This window comes from Aedes aegypti, chromosome 1 (genome assembly GCF_002204515.2).
Source record: "Aedes aegypti strain LVP_AGWG chromosome 1, AaegL5.0 Primary Assembly, whole genome shotgun sequence".
NCBI classification, from domain to species: domain Eukaryota; kingdom Metazoa; phylum Arthropoda; class Insecta; order Diptera; family Culicidae; genus Aedes; species Aedes aegypti.
This window is the reverse complement of record NC_035107.1, coordinates 303,282,798-303,309,719: the sequence shown is the minus strand read 5'-3', so window position 1 is coordinate 303,309,719 and position 26,922 is coordinate 303,282,798. Positions and strand designations below refer to the sequence as shown.

General features: G+C 36.8%; 1 protein-coding gene across 3 annotated transcripts in view; it reads right to left on the bottom strand.

Moving 5' to 3' along the window:
* Nucleotides 1–6,663: 6,663 nt before the first annotated feature.
* Nucleotides 6,664–26,922, bottom strand: part of LOC5576154 — a 186,467-nt gene continuing 166,208 nt past the window's right edge. For 2 of the 3 annotated variants that reach the window (XM_001662451.2, XM_021838373.1), the window contains 6 exons: nt 25,166–25,342; nt 24,880–25,104; nt 24,455–24,733; nt 24,089–24,386; nt 7,037–7,656; nt 6,664–6,980 (listed from right to left, as the gene is read on the bottom strand). In XM_001662451.2, coding sequence (XP_001662501.2) covers nt 6,920–6,980; nt 7,037–7,656; nt 24,089–24,386; nt 24,455–24,733; nt 24,880–25,104; nt 25,166–25,342 — 1,660 coding nt within the window. In that variant the 3' untranslated portion in view covers nt 6,664–6,919. Of the gene's footprint in view, nt 6,981–7,036; nt 7,657–22,997; nt 23,302–24,088; nt 24,387–24,454; nt 24,734–24,879; nt 25,105–25,165; nt 25,343–26,922 lie in introns of those variants that run through there. The other variant, XM_021838374.1, reaches the window with a different exon arrangement.

Sequence of the window (26,922 nt, the reverse complement as noted above, 5' to 3'; positions counted from 1 at the left end):
TGAAGTTGAAAATTGAAAACAAGGTAATGACTTTGGAAAACAAGAAAAAAATGCAACAACATTGCTACTACAATTATCTTTTAAACAACATTTCGTGTTCCAACGAACCCGATCAACCAGTGCACACTGGTCCAGGAAGCTAATTTAGGCGGACATGAGATTTTCGCTTCGATTTATTGATTTTAGAGCCATAGTTGCTTCTGATAATATGTTCAGAATTTTCGGTTCCGGGTCATTTTTCCGAATGTCATTTGGTTGAATGTTATTTGGCCGAAAGGGTCATTTGGCCGCATGCCGTTTGGCCGAAATTGAAAACAAAGTGAACTAGCATGGATTTATAATGAATTTCAAAGAACTCATTCAGCTTATTCATGAATAAGGTTACACCATCATTCACGGAGAAATATTTTTACCTAATTTTTGAGTTTACTTCACCCAAAATTAAGTATATCGATTATAGTTTCAACCCAAAATCTCTCGGTTTTCTCTTTCTCCCATACGAATGTTGTCAAAAATAGAGAGAGCTGCATCTACCCAATGGGGGTACTTTGGCCCAATAAGCCAAATTTGGGTAAATGCAACTTTTCTTATGTTTGGGTCGAAAGAACTCAATTTTGCGTTAAATCAACCCAAAATTGAGTATATTTTTCTAATGGAATTAAAGCCAAACTACCTAGTGGGGACCTTGGAAATTTAGCCAAAATTGAGTTATTGGGCTCAACTACGGAATTGCGTTAAAACAACCCAAAATTGAGTTGAATTCCGTCTCCGTGTTGATATACACATAATTAGCATTTTAGTAGTATTTCAAGAAACAGTTCGTGCTGAAAGAAGAACATCCTAAATGTAAGCAGCTATTCACTTCTCTACTAGCGGCGATAGCCACCTGCAGATGTTTGTAGTTAGATTTTGACAGTAACCAAAAAGGTTTAAGACTTATTCGTCCTTTTGCTGGATCTGGTTGTTTTGATCCCTCGGATCGTACTAAGTAATATATGTCATAGCTCTAGCAACCACAAGTCTTGGTTGCTTTGACTTAAATATTCCCCGAGTCGTTTATTGCTATACGCAAGCAGGAGGAGAATGACACTCACCCAAGTTGAGGTAAAAAAATGTGTTTTGAATAAGACGTAAGGGATTCTGGGGTAATATGCACCCTTGAGGCAAAACAACCCCACGGTGCCTTTTATGAGTATTTGTAAAAAAAATTGAAAAAGATTCGTCAAGGGCGGAGAGGAGTGACCCACAACATGCGATTTTACAAATCCAACTTCCAGAAAAATGTCTAAATTTTTCTAAAATATTTGTAGAATCCCCGAAAAGTCGTTTTACTCCTGGGGTGCATATTACCCCTGATACCCATATTATAAGCTTTAACATGAATAACTATGAGAAATACTTCACTCTAGAAAAAACAGCCTATGATCAAAAGAAGGAAAAATCTTTTATGAAAATTGTGAGGAGTTCACAACTTCGTCCTGAATTAACGAGTCGATTTTATCATTCTCTTAGAGCTCTTATAGAGTGACACAAAATTACGTCCCGTTATATTATGAAAAACAACAAATTAATTAGCTTATCAGTTATTGGGCCAAACTTATGAAACCAACATATCAGAGGTGGTGTTATTTGATTTTTATTTTCATGATTCAGCCAAACGGCATTCGGCCAAGTGGCCGGACACCGAATTTTCAGTACTACAAAGTGTACGCATCAAATTTTTTTTACGATGATTACAAGAGTAAAGTAGGTATAGGCCATCTTCTTTATTTTAACGAATCGTGAGTTGGTATGTTCAGCAAAGTAGTAGCAAATGATAAATAAGAGTTGCTCAATATCGGTCATAACAGCCCGCATAAATAAGAACCATATTTGTACTGTTTCCAATATTATCCACAACAATTTGGAACAATATGTGTACAGTTTCGTATATAACCTAAAATAACAATAAGTCTACGCTACCACAAACTGTTTTTACAGATTGGGAAATGGTGATTCGAAAAATAACAGTATGGGGAATAGGCGGTTAAGTTATGTAACCATTCCAAATTGCCAATTTTCCCGAACAATTTTTTCTGTTTACCGTTCATCAAATGGTGCATATACCATCCATTTTTTTATTCAATTTATTATAACGCAAACAGTTCTAAAACAGTTTAACTATATAGTTGCAATGCAAACAAATAACGTATATGTAATAATTGATTTATGGTGTGTTATAGTATTTTGACCATTTAGTATTCTGTCTTGTTATGTTTATACCATAAGAGAATAATTGATATTTAAATAAGATAAGATACAATGTAACAAGTAAATACGTGTATGCTAGTCTTAATTGAGTAGAAAAATTGCATGTAATTTTAACTTTTTCTTTTGTACTACACGTGTTACTTGTTTCGTTGTCTTATTCAAAACCCAATAAAAACGTAGTGAATTATTCGAAAAATAAATAAATATATAAACAATTTTTTCGTCACTCAATTGTGTGTAATAACTCAAAATATTAACATTATCGAACTGTAAATTTTTTTCTCAAACTATGATGAATTATTTTTCCGGATGGGTGGAGAAATTGAAACTGTCGTCATTTCGAACGCTGTTATCCATACAGTTCTAATCAGCTCCCCCCGGATTTCACTCAAATTCGACTGCCACACTGATGGCTGGATCGAGTAAAGCCGAAATATCTGCGCGGATTTTGCTTACTAGGAACACTCGGCTGTGATCATTTTCAGCATTCTGCGGAAGCGGCACTGTGTTTGGTTGAATCGAGTCCAATGTATTTTGGAGTTTTAGAAAATATTCTGCAAAGAAAGCGGCATTAAGACGATAAGTTTGAAGGAAAACAAAAACATGTATCGTTGTGCCTACCTTATGCGAAGAGATCCAAATCAGAAGCAACACATCATTTATTAGCAAAAAACCGAAAAGTTTTAATGGCAAACTGAAGATTAAATTAAAAAAAACTTGCAGACACAATAATTGATTAGATTTTCGAAACTTTTAAACAATATTTTGCCTCACTTGTGATTTTCGAGCTTCGCTTTGTTTTGACAGACAGACAGAAGCGTACTTGCTTTGTGAATACCAACACTATTTTGTGCCAACGTTTGCAGAACTGTTAGAAAACAGTTTCATTTAGTTAAATAGATTAGTGTATGTGTCTTATTTCAACCCGTTTGCCGTATGCTGATTTTATTTTGCAACCGTATCCATCGAATTTTTATCTCAATATCATTTAACCACATCGGAACAACATGATACATTGTAATCATTTGGGGTAAATTGTTCAAACCGTTAATTATTGTATGAAGCTCGATGATTCATACTGTCCAACATAAAAGTAACTGTTCAAGATATACTAACCTTAACCGTAATGAGAAATTTACTGTTTGGAATGTGAGTGAAATTGTATTTTTTTATGCGGGATATCTAAGTTTATTGCGACCCTTATTACTAAATGAAAAGGTTTATTTCATGGTAAATTCATTTCGTGCTAGTGTCTTCTAGTTCACGCTCAATCAGATATAACGTGTTTAGTTGTGCTTTGTGAAATGATTACCTACCTTAATTATTGCTGCTGTGCTTTTGTGCCCCTGGAGGCAAATTTCAAGTCACGGATAATTTTCGGAATCGGATATAATGTGGCCACCATATCGAGGAACTTTACAAAAATCACATCAGTGTAAACCTTTTGCGAAATGATTGATTTCGAAACCCATATTTCCTGCATTTGATTGATCGTACAAATGTCACACACGAAGTTTTAAAAAACGTTAATTCAATGCTACTTTCGGATTAGAGCTGATATAACGTATTATATGTTATCAAAAGCCTTGCATCTAATTTTCACTGGAAATAAGAAGTAAGACGTTTGATAATACGTAATATCAGCTCTAGTCTGAACTTAGCATAGCATTACCTCTGTAGGTGCGCTGCAAAACACGTTGTCAATGTAATATACATCAAAAGAGTCCTCGCCAAATGTTGAACGGTTAAGATAGATGTTTTTATGTTATTTGATTTTAACGTTCAACGCTCCGTCATCGTAATCATCGTCATCATCGAAACTTCAAAAGCAGTTTTTCTGTTCAAAACTAAAAACTATTCGATGAAAATGTGTTCACTGTGTTTCGGTTGGAGAATAGAATACAGTGAACACATTTTCCTGTCAGTGTTATTCATTTTTCATTTTTGAGTCACGAAGAGCATCGCAAAAAGCGAACGGATGCAACGCCGAAGAAGCAAAATGAACACACCGATAAGTGGTTCGCGAAGCCTTTCCACTCGTAGGATTCATTTATCCACGCGCTGTTCATTCTCGTGATTCATTGCAAGGTTGTTTCTTCTCGTAAAGTCAAGCAAACACTCCACGCTGAGCCATCTCCACGCAGCGCATGTATTAAAACTACACAGAATGAGGCAACCACCAGAACTGGCAGACTGAGTGAAAATTATGTGTAGGTCGCACTCATTCTGTGAGTTGCCGACGTGTGCTTCAGTTAAAACTTTTACAGAATACGTTACTTTTGCATGAATTACTGAAATGTTCCGGAAGTATCGTGAACATCTTACGTTAGCTACAAAAGTTTCAACTGAAGTGAGATTTTCCCAGGGATTTTCCTACGTGTACTTACTTGTTTAATATGTTTTATTCATAAAATTTCAGTTTCAGTTGTCAATGAACAATAAATACACATAGTACACAAAATTTGCACTGCGATTCATTTCAATCTAGTTCTAAGATTCCAGTGGGTGGCAGTTTAGATTTTTATATCTCCACGTCGCAAACGGGAAGCAAGGCGTGTCCTACCAAAGAAAACGAAATATTTCTGTAAATTTAAAATTTAAGTAGAATTTGAAACACCTACCTATTTGAACATCATCCTAAGTGAAATTTCCATTCGCTCCAATCTGAGTTTGACATCCGGATTGATTTGTCCATCTCCTAAAGCGGTCGTCATCTATCTGACTCTTGAAATCAGCCTCTCTGGTTTAGCGGGTTTTGCTACCGGCAACGAACAAGATTGAAGGCTACATTTTGATCGATTTTCCGGAAATCTGCTATTCCATTGGTGATCCATTATTTGGGCCAATTTCGGGAACAATTCCAGATCGCTGGTGCAGCAGACGGCTTCGAGAAGTAACGGGAATCTTCCTTCGGTGCGGATTGACTGTTTTTCTTTAACCCAAATTTTCAATTTTTTTTCTTTCTTGATTGAACAAAATAAACAACACGTATAAATTGAACCACACATAGCAGTGGCAGTGTCTTTCAAATAATATTTAATTTGTTTTTTCAATCCACTTATTTCGACCAAAAGAGTATACTAATATCTCCGACCGAACACAAAAAATGCTGTTATTTGATTTTTTTTTCGATTGAGTTATGCAGAAAAATGTAATTTCAAGATAAAAATATATGCGAATGCTTTCTGAAACAAACAGCTGTAAAGATATTTTTGCGTGTGCAGATCGACGTTGGAAATATGTGAATAATGTGAGTTCAACTTTGCTCACTAATACCACTGAGATCAACTGTTTTGCAAACTGTTACAAATTAGTAATATATAGTAAAAATGAATATGTGTAAGTATGTTGTGCAAATATGAAACCAACCCATTTGCGAGAAGGTGACGTTATGTTTTCACCATTTCTCACGAGTTGACACATTCAAATTGTTTCACAATATGAGAACAATTCACAATAACGTCACATTTTAGTATGGATTACTCAAACTGTTTTTTGTGGTCAAATTGTTTTGCTTATATATTGTCGAACATGAAAACAACTGTTTGTGATACACTAACCATTACGGATGAAGTATATTTACTGTTTGGAACAAATGACAAACTGTGTTTTTCTATGCGGGAGCGTATGGCTGATTTACATAAACTATTAATATCAGGTGCGAACTATCAATATCACTTTGATTTGGCAACCAACAGCAGTGATGCGACATCGCACTCTCGATTATAATCAATTCAGAATTAATGATCACGTGACAATTCTCCTTCTCCCTGGGGCCTTCCTTAGCCGAGTGGCTAGAGTCCGTGGCTACAAAGCAAAGCCATGCTGAATCTCAAAGCTAAAATCTTCAATTTAAGTTTGTACAGAAAATATATTTAAATTATGCCAAATGTCCGTTATGCCAAATGACCCTCATCTTTCACTTAGTTAAAAATTATGCCAAATGTCCTTTATGCCAAATGACCTTATGTCAAATGGCCCGCTCCCTTTTTTTTATCCTTTTGCTGGGTGGGAACGTGTTAACGCACAAAATAGGTACGCTGTTGTGTACTTGAGAATGTATCTAACAACTTAAAAAAAAAGTAAGGTGCTAAAATGCCTACAGTTAGTAGCACCTTACATTCTTTGGCAAAGTTGTAAGACAAATTCTTAACTGTACTTCAGTTAGGCTTCTGTCATGGTTTCAATAAAATTGAGAGCTTACATAACAGAAGCACCAAAATCAGGGTTTCTCACATAAAATCCCATACAAATTTTAATCGCGATGCGCACATTCTAGACGAAATTATATCGGTAATAGATTCCTTCATGTCTCAGCCATAAGCGAAAGATCAGCTTCATCTCATTAAAATTCGCTTGGAAATTTCGGCGACAGTAAAGCGGATAAATGAGCAAATCAAACAATTTCACACATTCATTTCATAACATCGTGTATATTAATCGGTAAAACATAGAACATATCGTGTATAGTAATCTTCTCGTTTTATATCACTTGGATAGCATAGCTTAACCACTAACAACTAAACGAACTTTCACAAACACTCAAGAGGCGATTGGGACAACCGTCCCGTCTAGAGATAAAAAATAATTAGTTATCCTAACTAGCTTCTTCCCATTACTAACTAACTTTCATCTTACTGCTAGGAGATTGTGATTGTACTTCGGTGATCTAATCCCGGGTATCGAGTGAGGCCCTCAGCGTTTCGTATGTCGACTTGGTCGATTCCAGTCTGGAAAAAAACCATGTTATTCTACATATGCAAGTTAGAACGATTTTCGGCTATACCTAAGCGCCATCAGAGGTTTCAGGGCACTGCGAATGTTGCCGTAGACGTTCGGATTGGTGACCTCCTGGGTGCGCAGAATACTGTTGGTGGCGTCCGGTGGACGCGTGAAGAGGTGCGACGGTCTCGTGGGAAGCGCTCTGGCCGCGGCAAAGTCCTCCAGGGACCGCTCTCGGATGTAGAGCAACGGTCGGATTATCCGAATCTGGCGGGAACCTGTGGCGGTGGACGTGGTGCTGATGGCCTGCAGGGAGTTCAGCTTGCCTTTGTAGAGCAGGGACCCCAGGAAGCGATCGGCCAGTTTGTCCAGGCTGTTGGCCATGGCCAGGACGTTGTACCCTCGACGGTGTGCCACCTGTATGAGCCTTTCCTGCAGGTTGTCCAGCGAGGAGTCACACTGCTCGTAGAAGTACTCGATGCCCAGTTCTCGGAGGTAGAGCATGAGGGCCCGAGGGTCGACTCCGCAGTCGCCGAAGGTTACCGTGGCCAGTTGGATGTTGCTCAGGTGCCGAGCTCGGATAAACTGGCGGAGAAGGTGGAGCAGGCAGAGCGAGGAACTGGAACCGGATAGGCAGACTAGAATGCGGTCACCGTCCTTGATCATGCCAAAATCGTCCAGGGCCTGCGGGGTTTTAGGTTTGAGATTTAAATCACTTATGATAGTTTAATAAGAACTTATAGTACCTCACAGTGTCCGCTTATGAAATGGAAAATGATTTAGCATGCGTTAGTTTCTTATTTGAAAATTGAATTTGAAATTATCACATTATGCGTAAACAATTAAAAAAAAAGATTTAGTTATTACTTTTTGATCGGGAGCTGAACGAAGACGATGCACATGCACACAGTTTCCCACCCTCACGAGAAGATGGCGCATCGCTGCGGCGCCAGTGAGAAAAGTGAATGGACTTCTTTGATGTCTCTCACCACCCACTCACCGTTGCTCACGCTAAGATTCGCACACACTAAATTGTGTACCCTCGAATTTTGGATATCAGCTGTCTTTCATGCTAAAGCGAAATTCTCGTACAAGATATTTAACTGAATTTGATAAAATTATAAGCTGTTATGTAACTGTAATTTGTTTCAAATTATTAAAATAGAAAATCTCGTTTCACCTTACTACAAATTCATTTACACAAATTTGTCCAAAACCTCCAAAACGCCCATATTTGTTTGAACTAATCTCATCATTTGAACAGCTGATCGCTTATTTTATGAATGAAATTTTGACAGAAGGCGGTGTCGTAACGTGTGAGAGTAACAGCATTATCATGATGCATCATTGTTGTCGGGCGAACAGTGAGATAAATTACAAACATTAGCGACCAAAACTGATTCTATGTTCAAGTTTTAAGAGGTATCGAGATAATCTTGATTTCAATATTCGCAAGCAAAAGTGACCGAAAAAATGTAATATTGTGAGTAAATGAAAACCGAATTCAGTACCATTATACCATTGAATGAATTCTCATACAGAGTTTGTATCATTTGACAGATTCGCGTTTTCGACCTCAACTATAAGATCCTCCGATGTTTACAGTCATCGTCATTGTTGTCATGCTCCAGCTGGTAGTGACTGAAATCAAGGATGAAAGGTAAAGGTGTTTGATAATGTATGATCAGTACATCATTACACCAGTTCAACAATGGGATTACCTCGCTCATTCTCCCAGAACTTCTCATAGTCATAACTAGTTGAAAATTCATAAAGATTCGATGAAACAAGCGTTGAAGTAATTGTCGTGACGCAACCTGGTTTGGACGGTATCAGCCGAATTAAGCTGGCCAAATTTTCTTCACTCCTTAAAAGTGCGACTAATCGCTCTAAAATTCTCCAATAGACTCATTTAATCATATTACGGCAGTGGCAATGAACCCTAGACGGCAACGCTTCGGTACCGATCCACGCACTCGTGTTTAGCTTCGTAAGCCGCTGTCCTCAGGACGCGGAGTAGGCACACGCTCTTCTTCCTTTTCACACTCTCGATGGCCGCTTGCAATACATTCCTTGCGATCAAAAGCCGAACGCCCTGCTCACTTCGTGTCTGTCTTTCAGCCGAAGCATTCGTCTCCACCCAAATTTCGGGTCCCGAGCACAATCATATCCCGAAATCTCATTTGAAACATCCGGCGCTGCAGAGGAAGACTGCACTCAAAAAAATTCAAACGTCATTGCTACGTGAAAAATCACGTAGATCACTCCAAATTCATTTTGCCTCCCCTTTACCTGACTAAGATAAGGATCACTAAGCCATTCATAACCATCAAATAGTGAATCGGTAATTGTTACTGAGGTTACCTATTGCACTTACGTGAAATTCACGTAGCTGCCTAAGTTCATTTTGACATCTGCATGTTGTACACTCAAAAAAATCCAAACGTCATTGCTACGTTAAAAATCACGTAAACCATTCGAAATTCATTTTACCTCCACTTCACCTGACTAAGGTAATGCTTACTAAACTATACATAACCACCAAATGGAGACTCGGTGATTATCACTGGGGTTACCTATCGCACTTACATGGAAATCACGTAGGTACCCAAGCTCATTTTGACATTTGCATATCGCACGTACATTCAGTGTTGAGCTCGAATGCTAAGATGGCGTCCGCTAGACTTTCGAAGAACGTGAGGAGCTGCCGAACTTCAAACCTCATTTAAGACTGATTTAAAGGTATGTACTCGTTGAATACCGAAGAATTAATTCATATTTTATACCTGATTTCATTCATATTATAGCATGTAAAGGCTACAGCAGAATCGACCAGAAAATATGGGGGCAGCATTGGATATCTCGCTGGATTTTTTCATTCGAAAAGCTTAGTACCTCAATCTTTAAAATTAGTTTACATTTTTCGAATTGGGAAATAGTTTATTTTAGAAGTTTATTGGAAATAAAGTGGGCTTCCATTTCAATCAATTTGAAGGGAAAACAAAGTAGGATATATTGAAACGCTTCGAAAAAGCTACGGAAAAATCCACGTAGCTCGTACGTTTAACGCTGGTGGATCAAACGGAGTTCAATAGTTCATGCGTTCATTCTGTGCTACCAATGATTCACGTAGGTGCTGCGTGAAAAGTGCGATGGAAAAACATCACGTATGTTTCCACGTAACAATGACGTTTGGATTATTTTGAGTGTATGTACATTCGGTGTTGAGCGCAAATCCTAAGATGGCGCCCGCTTGATTTGTGAGGAACTTCAGAAGCTGCTGAACTTTAAACCCTGTGTTAGATTGATTTCAAGGTAAATATGCTTTGAATACCGAAGAATCCCTGCATTACTTCATATGTTATACCTGATTTATAACCTCTATCAATTATAGCACTCGAAGGCGAAGGCTTCAACAAGACAGAACAAACTCACAACATTTGAGAAACAGTGAATCCTGCTCAGATTGAAAATAAAAATATCACAATCTTTTAGGTCTGTTTACATTTTCCAATTGGGAATTAGTTTTCTTCCAAAGCCTATTAGAGATAAGTTTGGTCTTTATTCCAGTTAAATTTAATGCAAAACCATCTAGGTCCTATTGAAACGCTTCGTAAAGGCTACCGGAAATTCCACGTAGCTCTTACGTGTAGCTCCGGTGGAATGGACGAAGTTCAAAAGTTCATGCGTTCATTCTGGGCTACCTATGATTAACGTAAGAGCTACGTGGAAAGTGCGATGGAAAAAAAACACGTATGTTTTCACGTAACAATGACGTTTGGATTATTTTGAGTGTGCCATAATTGTTTCGCGCGGCAACATTTTTATTTTCATATTTTATAGCAGGTTTCAAATAGGCGACGTACACGCTAAACATTTTTAAGTCATGTCTCATATTTTTTCTCATATTTCTAATGAAATCTATAGCTACTACAGTAATGAGCAAGGTTGGGAAAAAATCCGAAATTCACTCTACAGTAGTCAAACAAAGCCAATCACAGTCAGCGAAGCCACGCCCATCGCTGCTGTAGGCAAAAAGCCTTGAAAATTGCAAAACACCCGTTGCTAAGGGCAACCCAAAATTACTGTAGAAAAATGTTCTATTTCCCGCTGCATTTCCCGCATTTAGAGCGTTCAATGACACTACTGATTTAGAGAAATTCATGTACCCAATATAGACTACTTGATGAGATTCACGATTTTAAACTACTGTAGTGAGAGAGCCACGTGATTTTTTGCGAAATTCAAGCCTGCTATTCCCAGCACTGGTAATGAGAACCATGAACAAGTTTTTAGATTTACAGTGGGATTCCGTTTTTGGCAACAAAGTTTAAATTTTCAGTTGCCAAAAACGGAACCGTGCCAAAATCGGAACCCATATTTCAAATTTTATTTTTCAATTATTGGTTTTGAAAACATCTTTACAATGTTAATACATCATTTTTATGGAATCATAAGGCTTTGAGACTTCGAAAAGGTTCACTTCGAAGTATTTTTCCGAAGGGTTATACTATGCTATGAATCTATTGCCCCGTAATGTTAAATCTGGCAAACGTTTTTCTGGTGGCGTTTTTACGCCTCAACATCTTCAATTATATTTAGAAGCTTTAATTTTTGTATGAAAGGCCCTTGTAAAACCAATAATCGCATAAGTGACCTTTATTCAAGAACTAGATATTTTCTTAAAACTATGAAAGAACACGAAAAAATATTTTTTTTTCTTATAAAGACGTATTTACGAATCAAAAGCGCTGGGTATTGCAAAACGGCATTAGCTTATTTTTTAATTGAATGAACGTTCAAAATCAGTTTAACTTTTGGAATTATGCGTAAAATTTGAAAAATTCGGTAAGTTTAGAATTGCTTTTTCAATTTATGTTTCTGATAAAGTAAAACATTTTATAATGAACTGTTGACTGCAATCAAAAGGGCAAACATAAAGATGAGATGATGCATAAATGTGACTTGTAATTTAGTAGAATTTAATTTTTACTTGAAATAATTTTTCATTGTGCTTGATATATGTTTTACACCTACCTTATGAAATCAATTGAAATTTACAGGATCCTGTTATGAAACCTCAATAACCTTATAGGAATCTTCAGGTTCTCATAAGAAATATACAGAAAAATGCTTGAGCTCTGAAGCATCTTGCCAAGCATCCGCAGGATCTTGCATAGAGTTCTTAGGATCTTGCTAAGGATTTTGCTAGGAGTTAATATCTTGGAATTCCGCTGCGATGTTGCTGAAAATTCTCAAGTCTCCGATGAAAAAACATTTTAAGTTTATTATTATTAGGCTACCACTAGCACACCTCAACGGAGATGAACCAGCCAAGGGCTGAAAATCTTCCTAATAAAGATAAATAATAATAATAGCACACCTCAAATTCCTCTGGGAACCTTTTCAAAGCCCCCAAGCTTTCGCCGGAAATATTAAAAATACCACTAGAAATTCACATTATCCTGCTTAAAATTTACAGGACGCCCTAGTGTTTATTAGGAATTACCAGATTTTGGACATAATTCTCCATAACCATTTATACACTCTAAGGATCCCTCAAAAAGCCCTCAGTGTCCACTTGGAATCTGCAGATATCCTCATGAATTCATTAAAATTTCTGGAAAGTCCCACAAAAACCAAGAATCCCTTAAGGATTCTCCAGGGTACAGTTAGGAATCTCATAGACTCAGCTCGTAAGCAACATTTTGATGATGTTAAGACACGTATGCTTGATTACAGAATTCTGGATCGTCTCTTAACAAATCTAACGCCTTACAGAGTCTATAGAAAAAAGGAAACGTAGCTTTAAATAGTTGACGCAGAGAGATCAATATACACACCAATACCACAGACAAATAGTTAAAACACTCTCAGTCGTATTTATCGCACGCTTCGATGATATTATTGAGAATAAATTGTAGTTTGGACTGTATTCGCATTTGTCATATTATTTAATGAAATTTATTAAAAGTTATGATGCACGACATTTTGCTGTACATATTTGTATATATTATTGCGGTGTGTTTTTACACGCGCTATGTTTGTAAATCCATAATCCATAAATCCATAAAAGATGAGACAAGATTTATGATTGTAACTCTGTGTGAGTCATAGATTATGCTCTTATGTCGGTGCTGGTGCTTTGTTCAAACAAACTGTTCCAAATCTGAAGAAAAGTGTTTTTTATTGTATCACCTACTGGCAGACTCAAGTGGGCTGGACATTCAATATGAATGCCTAAGAAAAGAGTCTTTAGTTGAGATACTGGTGGAGACTATTGGCCTCATGAAACGTTGTCAATGTATGGCCAATGACCATTCTGAAGTAAATAAGCGCGTACGCGAGTCCTTAGTAGTTGGTGAGATTTGGGGAAATATCGACGAAAATGGAGCTCTGGAATGTAATCGGTGTGGAGGTGACATGCTGTTCAAATGACTAAAGCAACAGACACGATAATATTTTAAAAAAAATACAAATTTTAATGCTATTGAAAAATGTTGCCAAAAACGGATCCATTTTGTTGCCAAAATCGGGGGGTGCCAAAATCGGAGCATGCCAAAAACGGAGCATGCCAAAAACGGAATCCCACTGTACTATTCCAATCACGATTGAGCTATCAAGAACGCTTTTTATTTGCGTTTTGGTCCCTCTCGATCCAACCGCATCGATAGCCGAGCGATAAACGTTCGTGCGTGACAATCGCAAAATCCTCGGTTCGATTCTGGCTTGCTGCAGGTTTTTAACTATGATATAGTAATTTTTACTGTCGAAATGGTACCATGGTAAAATTGAATGCACAAAATATTTGAAGTAAATGCAAATTTAGTCTGCATAAATCAAGTGGCGTTGTGTACTTAATTTAACCCTCTAATATAGTATTTTTAACTGCAACCAGAGCTGTTAAATGTCATGAATTTCACGTGACTTTGACATTTGAATATTGCTAATATCATCGCTCCTAGTGGAAAAGTCATCGGAAAATGTTTTTCCCGGTGACCTTTTCCGAATTACGATCGGTTGCCAATATTTGCTGATGCGATATTTCGCATGCAAGGGAGCTATAAGCAGTTAAATGTTAACAAAATTTTGACATTTAACAGCACTGAGTCTGCAACGCTGTTTTCAGTGTACTAAACTATGTTGTCATTCAGAAGCGTCATTCAAAGTGGGTCCTAAAATTATTAATGAAATCTTATTTTTACTGAATAACACGAAAGAGCATGCTACTGCAGCTACTTTAACATTTTTCCCGCTCAAATAACGGCTATATCATGCTTAAACTTTAATTTAAAAATTGGGTCCATATATGAACCTTGACACTTTTGATCATGTTTGACGTTCCTTAGTCGACAAAAACACCACAGGGCTTGTAGTTTTAACACTGGGGTTGTTGCTATCTGACATTTCGGAAGGGACACGGAAAACAAAATACATCCAAAATTTGAGTTTAAGGCAAGGGGTGTGACAAAATCTAAAGAAACATAACAAATGTTTTTTGGACTTAAATCATCGGAAAACATTAGAAAACTGAGTAAACATGTGTTTTTGACCTAAACTTAAGCGTTTGGTGCTACAATTGAGACAGGGCTTTACTGCCCATAAATGCATGTCAGTCCCATGTTTGCTGGATTTCCTATTCACATGGGACAATTATGCGTTTATGGGCAGTTTAGGACCCTATTTATTTGGTGATTTATATTGATTTTTCCTGTTTTATAGGTGACAAGTAATATTGTCCTAAGAAAACGATAAGCCAAAGTACAAAATAGAGATACACTGGATTTTAGCAAAATTTGAAATCCCAAATTACTTTCGAGGAAAAACAGATCAGTTTCTGACGGAATTCCTTGAAAAGTTTCAAAGAAAATTTCAGGAGGAACAGAAATCTGAATACATGTTTGGACAGACCACCTTGTGATATGTTTGTAGTATAGTTGGCTGGCAAAACTTTTGAGAGAAATTTTGTTAATTTATATTTGAACATGCCAGGACTGATGGCGACTGGGTGTTTTAAAACTCTGAAAATTTGAAACATCGTACTTGAAAAACGAGAACAGAAGTCATATGAGACCAGAGAAATTCCAATAAGAAATCCGGCCAGAGATTGGATTTATCTTTTTTCTGAGAATCATAACAAGTATTACTCTTGACATCACGATAAGGAGCAATACTCGTATTACAGTATGCATTATTTTCAAAGCATTTTTCACGGAGTTTCTTGTTTGTCTCTGGTTCTAGCGTTTGCTATGAACGAATAGTTTGAGTGTGATAGATTTAGAATGGAAGATAGAAGCAAGTGAGAGATATACAATAACAATCAATCAAAACTCTGGATAATATCCTGTAAAATCATCCTCGAAGAAATTTGTGTAGGAATGATCGGAATTGCTGAAGTATTTTCTGGCATGAAACCAGACATGAGATATTTAAAAATCCAAGATAATTTCAATTGGGTCCTAAAATTTTTAATGATATCTTGTTTTTATTTAATAAAACGAAATAGCATGTTACTGCAACTACTTTATCAATTTTTTCCCGCTCAAAGAACAACTATTATCATGTTTGAATTTTAATTTAAAAATTGGGTCCATAAATGAACCTTGACACTTTTGATCATGTTTGACGTTTGCTTAGTCGACAAAAAAACACAGGGGTTTTAGTTTTAGCACTGGGGTTGTTCCTATCTGGCATTTCGGAAGGGACACGGAAAACAAAATACACCCAAAATTTGAGTTTAAGCCAAGGGGTGTGACAAAATCTAAAAAAAATACAAGAATGTTTTTTGGACTTAAACCAACGGAGAACAGTGGAAAATTGAGTACACATGTGTTTTTGGCCTAAATTTAAGCGTTTGACACTAAAATTAAGACAGGGCAAAAAATATAAATAATCCCTGGTCGAATTTATTAAAGGTTCCTTGGAGGCTTCATGATTAATTTCCACTTGATCTTTAAAAATTCCTTTAATTCCTTGATCTTTAAAAATTCCTTTAATAATCTATCGAAAAATCTGTGGTCAAATTTCTGGTAGGAATAATGGAGAATCTATGAAGAACCTTAAAGTAAAACTAAATCAATTACTGAAGCTTTTCCACTAAGAATTTGAGAATACATTTCTGAAGAATAATTGCGTAATAGTCTCTGAAGGATTAATCGAGAGGAGAAATTAGAAAATCGAGATTTAAGAGACCATATTGGATGAAAGAGATACTTTAGAGACCTTTCTTTTAAAATAGAAACCTTTCAGACTTTTTCTTGGTGCATAAAACAGTATTTCATGCTTTTTATTTGTGCTTTAAGGTTTGCTTATTTTTTCCGGCCTTCTGAATTCCAAAAACTAATTTCAACACAGGTATGAAAACAATAGAATAACCACAGATAAACAGACGTAACGTTTACAGCGGGAATTCGCTCCGCTACATGGAATGACTCGATGGTTGGATGTTTACTGATTGGAAAAAAATTAACTATATATATAGCACTCCAATGAGAAGAGTAGATGTAAACTGAGATTTTGTCACACACCTTATTTTAAACTCATTTGTTTTGTTTTCCGTATTCCTTCCGACATGTCAGATAGGAACAACCCCAGTGTAAAAACGTTGAGCCCGGTGGCGTTTTTGTCAACGAAGTTAATGTCAAACATGATCCAAAGTGTCAAGATTCAAATTTGGACCCATTAAAGCTTAAATGTGTTATAGCCGTTATTGAAGCGGGAAAATTTGCCAAAGTATTAGCAAGAACCCGCTTTGTCGTGTTGTTTAATAAAAACAAGCTTTTATCAAAAATTTTAGAACCCTATTGTTTTTTAAACGTGAATCCACGAAAATCATATAAAAATTGAGTAAACATGTGTTTCTGGTTTGACACTAAAATTCAGACAGGGCTTTAGGACCCTATCGAATGACAATTTGCTAACTTTCAACACAGTTTCATTAATTATGATTCTAGCAGCTTTTGCAGGAATCCAACATAATTTTTACTAATGTTATCACCACGACAAAATTCAGGCAAAATTCACTGTCGAAATTTTAAAAAGGATGAGCGATTTGAAGATACAACTCGAACAGATTTTAGTCTTTTTTAAAGTTGTAAATAAATTCGTCGAGGAAGTGGACAAAAATAGCCAGTCCTAAATTTGACTAGTTTTCTTCATTGCCAGCAGGCTTTAAAATTATCCCTATCATTTATCATTATCACGTCTATCTTTTGATACTATCAAATGATACTATCCCTATGGGTAGTGATAGGGATACTATCACTTCTTGAAAAATGATGGATAGAAGATAGACTATATTATCTCTATCCATTGATAGACGGATGGAGGTACTATCAGCATTCTTTCATCACTGATGGATCAAGCATATCTTTACCATTTATCTTTGGGGAAAAAGATACTATCAGCAAATTTCCATAGCTATCCCTATCTATCCTATCATTGAAACAAAGCGAAACAAAAATCTTGCGCATAATGGGAAAGAGCTAATAGAAATAACTTAAAGTATGTTCTCATGGGTATTTTCGGAACGGGCGCAACGAGGGGATGACGGAAATCGATGTCCGACGCCATTTTGAAATCCAAAATTTTATCTACCCCGATGTAAGCACCCTTTTTGACCCGATATTAGCATCCTTCGTTCCCGATTTTGTCAGCTTCAAATTTATATTTATTTGAATTAGACTAAACAAGTCTATACTGGCAATATTGGGTGCATAAAGTCAATTATGACTTTGGCTACGTCAAAACAATCATCTAAAGATCGAATTTTTCATATATGAATTTTTTAATAATTTTCCGAGAAACTTGTCAATATTATCTTGGATTACGGTACATAGAAAATGGAAGTAAAAAAACAATGTTTATATAAACAAAATCATAAAACTAAGTCCTTAAGTCAATATAAAACTTGAAACCAGTTGAAAAAATTTATCCCGATTTTGTCAACCCTGGGGCAGCATGGGGCAGACAAAATCGGGACATAACTGTAATGCATGGGTTTCCAATGATTTCACTAATCCGGATGCCGCCATCTTGGATTTCAAAATGGCGTTGGACATCGATTTTCGTCATCCCATCGTAGGACATCGATTTTCATCATTCCCTCGTCGCGCCCGTTCCGAAAATACTCATATTGCATGGGTTTCCAATGATTTTACTCATCTGGAGGCCGCCATCTTGGATTTCAAAATGGCGCCGGACATCGATTTTCGTCATCTCCTCGTCACGCCCTTTCCGAAAATACCCATATTGCATGGGTTTCCAATGATTTTACTTATCCGGATACCGCCATCTTGGATTTCAAAATGGCGTTGGACATCGATTTTCGTCATCCCATCGTAGGACATCGATTTTCATCATTCCCTCGTCGCGCCCGTTCCGAAAATACTCATATTGCATGGGTTTCCAATGATTTTACTCATCTGGAGGCCGCCATCTTGGATTTCAAAATGGCGCCGGACATCGATTTTCGTCATCTCCTCGTCACGCCCTTTCCGAAAATACCCATATTGCATGGGTTTCCAATGATTTTACTTATCCGGATACCGCCATCTTGGATTTCAAAATGGCGTTGGACATCGATTTTCGTCATCCCATCGTAGGACATCGATTTTCATCATTCCCTCGTCGCGCCCGTTCCGAAAATACTCATATTGCATGGGTTTCCAATGATTTTACTCATCTGGAGGCCGCCATCTTGGATTTCAAAATGGCATCGGACATCGATTTCCGTCATCCCCTCGTCGCGCCCGTTCCGAAAATACCCATATTGCATGGGTTTCCAATGATTTTACTTATCCGGATACCGCCATCTTGGATTTCAAAATGGCGTTGGACATCGATTTTCGTCATCCCATCGTAGGACATCGATTTTCATCATTCCCTCGTCGCGCCCGTTCCGAAAATACTCATATTGCATGGGTTTCCAATGATTTTACTCATCTGGAGGCCGCCATCTTGGATTTCAAAATGGCGCCGGACATCGATTTTCGTCATCTCCTCGTCACGCCCTTTCCGAAAATACCCATATTGCATGGGTTTCCAACAATTCTTACACTCCTGAAGCCGCTAAATATGGAATTTAGTTAATTTTCTATGCCCATAGTCCAACAATTTTCAGGGTGTCCATTCAAAATCAGTTTTCAAATTCCCGGATTTTTCCCGGATGTCCAAGAACTTAAAAAAGAGATTACAAAAAGATCCTGCGACTCGATATCAGAGCTGTCGCAAATTTCGCCAGGCCATGCGCAAACATCACGAATGACTGCAATTTTGTCGCGAAAATCGCGGATTTCCTAAATCATGCCACAAAAATCGTTAATAAATTGTTTCGACACAAGTTGTGCAGTTCATTATTAGGAAATTTGTATTTAAAAATGTAAACTCTCTTCATCTCATTGAGTGCTGTAAAGTGCAATTTATAGATTAGTCACTAGGGCCCAGTTTTGCAGAAAATAGCGTTTTTTTTTCGTTCAAAATCAAGAAAGTTTACTTGAAAGAAAATGAATTCACTATATTCAATTCTTCAACTAAAACACAGTGAACACAATTTCATCGTATAAGTTTCAGTTTTAAACTGAAAAACTGTTTGTGAAGTATTGATGATGGCAATAATTACGATGACGGATTCTTGAAAGTAAAAAATGTGGTGTAGGAAAATATAAATAACATTTCATCTGTAATTCGACATTTAACAAAAAGCATTAAAGAATATAAAATCTGAAGGCACTAGCTAAGATGGTTAGGATTCATTGTGTATCTAGATATAATATCGGAAAAATGTCAGTTAAACAATTTGCTACCATTCTGAAAATGCACAATCCGAAAGCTTATAATTTGAAAGTCGATAACAGTGGCGGCCACGTCCTTACGGTTATCGGGGAAGGGAAAGAATGTTCGACAACCATTGTTACTAGAGACCGAGTATACCTCTGCATATCCACAGTTTCCGTGGAAAGGATATTGGGTTAGTGGGATAAGGAAAGGATCTGCAAGTCAAAATATTCACGCATCTTTTTTAAACGTCGAAAGAGCTTTAAATGTATAATGCAATGTACTGTACATTGGTCAATTACTGTCGGACTAATGAAATGTTACCGTAATCCGGGTCATTTGGCGAATTTGGTCGGTATCAAGAAGCAATATCTTTTAAGGATGCTTCATACGTGCCAAGATTTCAAACAGTTTTAGTTTTATAAGGATACTTTTGCACATAAATATTAACAGTTTTTTTAGGTGTAAGCAATACTGTCGGAAAAGTCAGTACTAAACAATCCGCTGGTGCTAAGTTTATATGCAAAATTTGAGTATATGAATTTTGTTGAACTATTGAACTCGATTTTAAAATCATGCTAGCGTAGTTTCCAAAATTAAACTTCACAATAAAATGGTCAATTGCAAAAGCTGTAAGATTTTTTGACGTCATTTTCTGCATTTGGGGACCCACATTTAGGAGAAATTTATTATTCTTATTTTTACTTTATTATATGAAAATCAATTTCGCACCAGTGGACCATTTTCAATTTTTTATTTTCAAGCTAGGTTTATGATACATTATTATTTCCTAAAAAAATAGTTACATGCACTGATGGAGATCAACGAAGTACTGGTTTTGCCGAAATTAGGTTATATCTATATCTCAGTTCCTAAGGATAATATAACAGAAAGTTATAGTGATTAATTTGCCCCTGGATTACGGTACTAAGAAAAGTGCATCAAAGAACACAGAAATTTGTTGAAACAATTAAAAATCGATTGGGTATTGTGACATGAAGATTTCGATGACAATTTGAATATTTTTTTTCGCGGATTGGTACTTCTGCTTCCAGTCGCGGATCGAATTTCAGAAGTCGCGGTTTTCGCGGATAACATTTTGAAGTTTTTGTAATAGCTCTGTATTTTTGGTTAAAATTTTTAAAGAATTTTAGATCAAAAGATATAACATATTTGTTGAAATATCTAAAAGATCGTGACCCCCTCGAATAGGGTCTTAAAGCCCTGTCCCAATTTTAGTACCAAACGCTAAGACTTAGACCAGAAACACATGTTTACTGAATATTTAAATGTTTTTCGTTGGTGTAAGTCCAAAAAACATTTTTTACGGTTTTTGAGATTTTGGGTATATTTTGTTTACCGTGTCCCTTCCGAAATGTCAGATAGGAACAACCCTAGTGTTAAAACTCTCAGATTAAAACTGAAAGCCCTGTGGCGTTTTTTTCGACAATGTGATCGTCAAGGTTCATATTTGGAATTATTTTTCAAATTAAAGTTTGAATATGATATATCCGTTATTTGAGCTTGAAAAATTGCTAAAATAGTCGCCTGAACATGCTCTTTCGTATTATTAAATAAGAACAAGAATTCATCAAACAGTTTAGGACCCAATTCATAGGAAGTTCAGAGAAATTTTGGAATTATATAAACAAATAGCCAACCCATTTCCTTCTAAGAATGCCTTAGGAATTATGCGTTAAACATGGCTTGTTCATGGAGAAATAGTTGATCTGATAAAACTCATGTTGAATCCAAGAAAAAAAATTACAGAGACGGTACTTCCGAATACATGTTATTGTTCTCCTATGAAACTGGCTGAAACTTTTGACAAAAAATTCAAGATTGCCATTTCCAGGTAATCTTCAAAAGATTTGATCAAGATATCAAGAATCTTGTCAAAAACATAACAAAAATCTGGTCAAGAATAATTAGAGGCGCTCGTTATTGATTTATCTATCAAAGATCTAGTTACGAAATTTGTTTTGGATGATTGAAAGAATTCGCTGTCTATCTGCAGAAATCTACACAAAATCTCGTCGGAGGCCTCATAATAACTTTGTAATAGATCAAAGACTAGTCAAATTAGTAATCCTGGCAAGGCTTGATCAAGAATCAGTATCATCAACAACCCTAGAAATCCGTCAAAGGGAACTCTTTACGAATCTGTCCAGGATTTCAGAAGATCTCCCAATAAATGCAAACTTTTTTTGGCTTAGCATTTTGCCAACCTCTAAAAATCTACTAAGAATTTCAAGCAAAATCAGCCTAGGATCTTTTCTAGAATCCCCTAAAATCTTATTAGCAATTTACTAATACTTCAGTGATCTCTCAGAAAGAACTTTCAAATACTGGTCAATTATCGGTTGGACTACAGTAAATATCTTATTAAATATTTACCAAGAACTAAAATGGAAATCTAACACTCATCTCGAAAAGCACCTTTCCAAAAATCCTTAAGTACCCTTCGAGAAATGTTTCAAAGATCCTACTTACCAAAAATTATTCATAATGTGAAGTACTAATAACAGACGACTTAAAATTTAAACAAACCGGTAGTTTTATGTTTGAAACACATATTTTCCCGGGGTGTTCTTCAAATTCCCGGGTATTTCCCGTATTTTTCCCGGTCATTTGTTATTCCCGGGGTTTTCCCGGTTTTCCCGGATTTCCCGGATGGATGGACACCCTGAATTTTTATTATATAATATTATCAATTGATAGAGATAGAACCTCTATCATTTTTTATTGAGAGATGTTGTTCTGATAGTATCATGATGAGAAATTTTTGGGATAGGGATACTATCTCTCTATCCTCTATCTCTGATAGAAACCGTTCTCTCAGTGATACTATCAGAGATAGACAAGAAGTGATAGTATCATCTGTCTGAACTGATAGTATCAGTTGTCTATCAGATAGATGATAGTATCATCGTCTATCTGATAATTTTGATGCCTGATTGCCAGTAACCGCTAGAGATATTCATGCACATGTACAGTTCCCAACCACCGGTGATTGAAAAGCTCTATTTTCGAGGTCGAAATTGAAATGTGAAATGTCTCTTCTGAAATCTCAATTTTATGTTAACCAAGACCATCTAAATAAAGTTACTTATGTTAAGGCTATATGAGGGCAAAAGTTAGAGTCGGCCGTCGAGCGTAAAGCAACTTCTCTGTTTCAATAACTTCCATCCAATCAAACCAATTCTCGATTGCTTTGCGCCAAGAAGGAAAAAAATGAAAACAACAAGTCGTTTAAACTATTTATAGGACATCTTTTTATTTGTTTGTATAAATCTCTGTTTGATTATGCTTATATCTTAAAATAACGCGTTCAATAATCATTACTTGCAAAAGCGATTTGAAGGATCACAATGATGAAACTCTTTTCTCGTAAGCTTTATATCTCAGCAAAGTCACAAACACAACGTTAAACAGCTTATTGTTCAATTGAATCAACAGTTTTTTTTTTCTTCCTGGATGACTGGTGCATGGTAGCAATTCGGAAGCGGTTTGCCTCGGCTAAACCTTGAACCATTCTATCACTACGCGAAACATCTTCCGAGTTGAGATGAAAGAAGAAAACGGAAAGAGAAATGGAAAGGGAAAAGAAGCAAACGTCAGCCTACTTGATTCCCAGCGGTTTGAACATCGTACAAAGAAAAACAGAGGACCAATAGTCAATTGTGAGGTTTCGGTTTGTGCGACCCAATTTGGAGCATGGTGAACTACACTGAGGCAAAAATACTTAGGTTTTCCATAAATCAAGACTTATGAACCAGCCAAATTATGGTTTCATTGCACGCTTAAACATTTCGAAAATGGGATCATAAATTTCATAAGTGAGAGCTTTGAATTCTTTATCAACAATTACTTGAAATATTTATCATAGCAATCGCTAGAAGAACTACTCCGCTTTCGATGTTGGCTACAAGTTAATCGTTAACAGATCACATGTTATCAAAACATGTCAATTTTTGTGCACGCCTGAAATAAAAGGCGAACAACATTATCGATTGATAAAACGATTCGACTTAATACCATTGCGTTTATTACCGAATTTCATTGATTGACTTATGAAATTCATTACTGAAATTCTTCACCAAAATCATAAGTAAAACTTACAAATTTCAACAATAATCGTTGTGGCGCCAAATCATAATTATTCCTTAAGAAATTATTAAGTTTTTTTGCCTCAGTGTATGATTAGTGGGATGCGATTAGACGAGATGAACCAATTAGTAGGCTTAGTGTTCGCCAATTAGCCGCAATTTCTCGGAATGGAACGTTGTTAGTACGGATCGTGCAAGCCCAAAATTTGAAAAAGAAAATTTTAGTCATTAACCTCAGCTGCCTGTTTCCAAATGTCCTTGGGGAGGTTGAGCCACCGGGCACCCTCCGGACCGGCGTCCGGATCGAGCTCTTGCGAGGGCGTGCTCTTCAGAACGTTCGACTGACGAATGAGGGCGCTTTTCGGAGTGAACACGTCCACCACTTCCGGGGTGGTCGGGAGGCGTGTCGTCGGTTCCGGAGTTTCTGGAGCTGCTAGCGACGGCGGTGCGGCAGATTCCGACTGAACCCGTCGCTGTGGCGCTTGATGGCGTGCGGAGTCCTTCTCCAGATGAGCTGAAATTGTACGGTTTCTGGAAAAGATGGGGAGAGGGAGATTTTGGAGCATGGGTTATCAATGGTCTGGTCGACGTGAGTTTACCTGTCTTTGCCGAACGCGCTGCGTGTTTTGTCGTCATGCTCGGTGAAGCTCATGTTGATACCGGAGTCCTGCGACGACATGGACGAGGTGAGATCTGACTTTTTGGCGATGGCACCAGTGTAGGGGAAGCCTGGGCCCGAGTGCTCAGGACTGGGCGCCGTGGCAGCATGGATTGACGAGTTTGGCCGAGGGAACGATTCCGAACGATGTTTGTCAATGTCGGCGGACTTGGGCCGGCTGGTGTCGGGTGTGATATCACTGAAGCGCTGCTTCATCAAGCTGTAGACAAGGGGGGTCGTACGAAACAGGACGGGAGGAGAAAATTTGGAACCGTGGTTAGTAGTGCACCAGCCTAGAAACGTTTTCGTGTAGGGGGACAAGGGGTACGTGTGAGTATGGATGTAGTGAATAGTAGTAGTTATTACAGTCTATGTCCACCACCAGCGCCGGCCGAATTGCCCTTGAGGATGTCCGGTGGAGAGTTTTTGCGCGACCCTAGACAACCTTCGGGCGAGATGATCTCATCCACGGCATTCACAACATCGCGGATCTCCGACTTGACCTCGTTCATCATTCCCTTGCTAAACTCGCGGAGGTAGTCCACGACATCGCTTGTTGAGATCGAATCACGTTTGATGTCGTTGTTGACACTGAAATGAACGATTTTTGTATTGGTCACGAATGTCTACCGATGCCTTCGACCTAACTAACCTAATATTACCAAGGGAACTCATAGATGCTCCCGTCATATCCAGACTGTCCGTACTCTCCAGCGCGTCTTCCACTTTGGAAATGACGTCCCGAATTTCGGATTTGATCTCCGTTGCCAACTCTTTGGTGACTTCTTTGACGTAAGCCTGAATGTCTTCGGCAGTTTCGCTGCAGCTACTGTAAGAGCAAATATCTTAGATTAGTCCGATTGTGACGTATTTCACAACTGTTGTCACACAGACAAACGACCGAAAGCCATGCAGTTAATGAGCAATTCCACCGAACATGACGAATTTTTTTTTTAATTTAATTTTTGTATTTTTTGAATCGCCTGAAAATTTGCATACAGATTCTTTATGACCAAAATTGCCATTTTGCACCTTCAGACCGCCATTTTGAACCTCGCCTTATTTTTGAGAAGGGCGTATCGGAAAATGCATAGCAAATCTTTAAAAACTGTAACTCGAAAACGGTTTGTCCGATCGATTTGAGATCTTCTACAAAGTTGTAGGTATTGTTTAGGACTATATGGAGAAAAATATGCACGGTAAAAAAAAGTTACAATTTATTTTTTATTTCAAAAACAAAATTTTAAAATCGATTTTTCTCCAGAAACGCAGTTTCGATTTTTTTTATTTTTGGATATGTTTTAGGGGACAACTTATGTGATTTATTGCACAATGTTTCAAAATGGAAGAATTATGGACAAAAAAGTTATGATTTTTTAAAAAATTACAGATTTAGAAAAAAAAAATCGAAATTGAGGAAAACAATGGTTGCATCAATTTCGAGATATACTCATATTTACATAAAATTTTCAAATAAAAAAGTAAAATAGGCCCTTTTCAAACATATTTCGTGTTTCTCCATTCCAGAAATATTTTATTTTGATTGAGTGAGTCGTAGCTGAATTGTTTATTGTTTGATCAAAACCTATATACAGTAATACCTCGATATAACGTAACTCGATTTTTATTTTCGTTACGTTATATCGAGGTTACGTTATATCGAAGCAATTTTTTTTCTGAATTTCGTTCATCATGTATTGTTTGGTGAGAAAATGGGTCTTACATTGATATTATTGAACTAGCAGGCATTTTCAGTTTATCTCACATATTTTTTTTAAAATATTTTTCCGTATGAAATTTTCTTATATTTTTCTTTTTGTTTTTTTTTTACTTTTACCTTTTTATTTCAGTATTTCCTAATGAAATGTATTCAGGAAAAAACTTTGGAGGAATCCTTGAACACTCGGAGAAACTATACAATAAATTCATAAATGAGATCTTTCAGAAATCTTTAAAAATGTTAATGTTGAGCAATCCATGAACATTTCTAGCAAGCAGTTATGGAATTTCAAGAATTTTGTTATGAGGAACTCGTGGTAAAACTCTTAAAGCAAATCTTTTTGTAATTTCTGGACAGAATTTTAGAATTGATGTCCCAAGAATTCTTTGAATTTTTTTTTTTAGAATTCATGAAGAAATCACTAGAAAACTGCCAAAAACAAGAACTATCTTCGAGTAATTTTTCATGCGAAAGTTTCTGAACGAATACGTTGTGAATTTTTGGTAGTATATTAGGAGAGATTTCTGGAAGAACTCCGGAATGCTCAGTTTTTAGTATCCCTGAATATATTATTGTAATAAAAAAGATTCCATAGAAAAATTTCTAGACTTATCGTCTTCAAGAATTACTTGAAGAACCCAATGAAATCATTGGAATCTTTCTTTAGAAATTCGTGTTGGAATCAATGA